The sequence below is a fragment of the Pteropus alecto genome, unplaced genomic scaffold (genome assembly GCF_000325575.1).
Source record: "Pteropus alecto unplaced genomic scaffold, ASM32557v1 scaffold8, whole genome shotgun sequence".
NCBI lineage: Eukaryota > Metazoa > Chordata > Mammalia > Chiroptera > Pteropodidae > Pteropus > Pteropus alecto.
In genome coordinates, this window is record NW_006494609.1 from 7,883,955 (window position 1) to 7,887,089 (window position 3,135).

Here is a 3,135-nt window from a genome sequence, read left to right on the forward strand (position 1 = left end):
ATCGAAGCCCCCGCCGGGCACCGAACCACGTCCTTACCACGGTGTTTGTATTTGCCGAGTTCGCCATTTCCACACACAACACAAACAAGAGGGGAGCAACCCCGAGAAAAGATAAAAACGAAACTAAAAAAAAGAAAAAAACCACCGGAGGGTGACCCAAGCCACCGCAAAATTGGGGGTAAAAATTTTAAACAAAATCGGATCCTGAAGGAGTGGAGGAGAGCGGTAAGGGGGGGGGGGCAGTCCTCCCGGAGCTAAAAACCTCGAGAATCGCCCTTAAAAAAAAGCCACGACCCTCGGGGGTCTGGGGGGCGTTACCCGCTCCCCACCCCGCGCAAAGGAGGGAAACCACCGGTCGCCGCTCCCTACGCCGCCGCTGCCGCCACCGGCTGCAGCTCCAGCCGTCCGGTCCGCCTGCTTCTCCCCTTTATATAGAGAGGGAGGGGCGGAAAGGGCGGGGGCAGAGGTGGGCGGGGCTGAACGCAAGACACCGCGAGAGCCGCGTCGTCACGCGCCGTGGGGGGTGCCGGGCGGGCGGAGTCCTGGGACTGGAGTAGTGAAGTCCGAGTGCCGCCTGCCCCAGTCTCGCGCGATCACGTGGTTGGTACCCAGGCGGAAGGCTTCCGCACCTCCTTTGAAATGAGCCTGCAAAGCACTGCTGGAAAAGGAATGAACTATGGCAATACTCCAGTCCAATTCCAAATGGCACCGCCTCCTGTCAGTCTTCGCCGTCCGGCGGAGGAGCTAGGAAATGTGAAAGGGGTGGTGACAGCCGCCTCCGTAGGAATGGCCGCGGAGGACGGGTCACGTGGTTCAGCTTCCGGCCTCTGGCACACTTGGGCTGAGGGCAGAGATTTAAGTGCGGAGTCATCTCCTGAGTTGTGAACGTGGTTTGGACTCATCACTCCAAGGCGTTTGCGTCTCTCGACCAGCCTGGGCCTTGAGCTTGCAAAATTGTAGTGTTCCTAAGTGGGTTGAAAGCTGATTTGGGCCGTTAACACGTTCCAGAATTAAAAACAGTGAAATCGGCTGAGTTGTCTCCTTCAGGAAAGCTAAAAAGTGGGTTTAAGTTCCCCAAAAGTCCGGTCCCTATTTTTAAATGACTTCTCACAGTGGTAGAAATGCCAAGACAGCAAACCAAAATTCCGATCACCTAATTATGACAACACGATAACTTTACCGCGTTTTTAAAAATATATCCATGAGTTGGAGTGCGTCTGACCTACTTTGACCAAGCAAATCCCGCCTTTTTATCAACATTTCACGCAGAACAGAGATTGCTGTTTAGAAGGCGGAACTCAGTACCTAATTTTCTTGTACCTAGGAATTTTGAGAGACCTGAAATCTAGTCTGGACAAGTGAGAGAGTTTATCCTCAAAAGAACGCAAAACAAAATGTCAAAGTTTTATAACGCTGATATCAGATTGGAAGAATAACTAACATCCTACAAGAGAGGAACAAATGCAACCTGCTGGGACGTCAAGAAAGAGATTAGAGAAAGCGGAGGCCGTTAATATTCAGAAAATGGGAAGTTGTGGATAGATTTGTGAATAGGTATGGAGAATATTAAACTCGAGGTTTCTTTTAACGCCGTCTGATCCTCCGTTCAACTCAACACTCAGTTGCTGCTCAGTTCCCTGCACAACTGCCTGTTTGGGGGCACTTTTTAAAAATACACGGGAAATCATAGTGTTCTTGATATATAAAATTATGATTCTATTTGTAATTCACTATTCAGGCGACCATCAGCCTGAAAAGTTATACTAAACAATACCATTTCTGGTAAATTTCACTGCATTATTTTAAGAGAATTTCTTGTTACCTCCTTATATCCATACTACCAACTGTTTGCACATGGAATTCTTCACCTTCCACTTCGTTTTCTCCCCTGCTGCTTGGTAGTCTTAACTAAATGACCAAGTGTTTTGCCATCAGTTAAGATTAAGACCACTGCAGATAGGAAATGGAGAAGAATCTATGAGATTTACTCTCCATAGAATTATTCATAAAGGGATTGATGCCCTGGTTGGGTCTGACCTAAGAAATAATGGGATATAGTTACGAGAATTAAAATCAAGAAACCCAGTCTTGGCCTCCTAAAGACCTTCAGACACCCTGGAGGCTCTGAGTGGGCCTCTTTTTACACACTCAATTGCAACATTGCTTAAGCATTTGATTAATATTTATCCAGATCCCTTCCCTTCTCCCCCTATGCCTGGCATTAAGTAACCATCATGTATTCCATTCCAATTTATTGTTTTCCAATCCTCATTTAGCTATAATATGCCTTCAATTAAAATATTTGTGTGCCAGCCAATTTAGTTTAAAAAGGAAACAGTTTCTGATTTTGCACTAAAATAGTGGGTCTAAATAATTGGGAGGTTACAGCCCTTTAATTCACAAAACTGAAAATTGTGAGAAAATTTCCATGTAAGACTGGACTTAGCATCATATTCAAATTGTTTTTATCTGAGCTTTTTCTTCTTTCTGACCAAAAGCTTGAAAAACTTCTAGTTTTAGCAAGTCCTCATACCATATGAAATATACTGAATTTTCAGTTTGTGAACTCATACTTTGTAAAAGCCACATACTTAGACACATAATAGTGCTCTCTTTGTGATGAATACTTTTAACTTCAAAATGTTTTATGTTGGAGGATAAAATTTACTTCTTTTAATATTCCACCTAAACACTACATAACTGTCAAACAAAAGAAGAAAAGGCAAAAAAAATCAATGCATAAATTTTAATATACTGTAAACAAAATAAACACCCAACCTTGTATGTCCAAACATTTAAATATTTTATTATCCAAATGACGAAGCAACAATTCCAAGAAAAAAGAAACTGGCTTAAACTAAAATCTTATATGACTTCTCTTCAGCCTTCATATTCTTAAATAAGAAAGAATGACAGAAAGAAAGAAAGAGAGAGAGAGAGAGAAAAGAAAGAAAAGAAAGAAAGAAAGAAAGAAAGAAAGAAAGAAAGAAAGAAAGAAAGAAAGAAAGAAAGAAAGAAAGAAAGAAAGAAAGAAAGAAAAGGAAGAAAGAAAGAAAGAAAAAGGAAGGAAGAGGAAGGAAGGAAAGAAGGAAGGAAGGAAGGAAGGAAGAAAAAAGCAAAAGAGATGTGTACTGT

General features: G+C 42.8%; 1 protein-coding gene and 1 long non-coding RNA gene across 4 annotated transcripts in view; one reads left to right on the forward strand and one right to left on the reverse strand.

Moving 5' to 3' along the window:
• The window catches only part of GTF2A1 (general transcription factor IIA subunit 1), a 46,204-nt gene extending 45,765 nt beyond the window's left edge, over nt 1-439 (reverse strand). Inside the window, exon 1 of the mRNA XM_006925499.3 lies at nt 38-439. Within this exon, the coding sequence (XP_006925561.1) occupies nt 38-67 (30 nt within the window). The 5' untranslated portion in view covers nt 68-439. The remainder of the gene's footprint in view (nt 1-37) is intronic.
• The window catches only part of LOC112473647, a 91,398-nt gene that overhangs the window by 4,323 nt on the left and 83,940 nt on the right, over nt 1-3,135 (forward strand). The window lies entirely within an intron of this gene.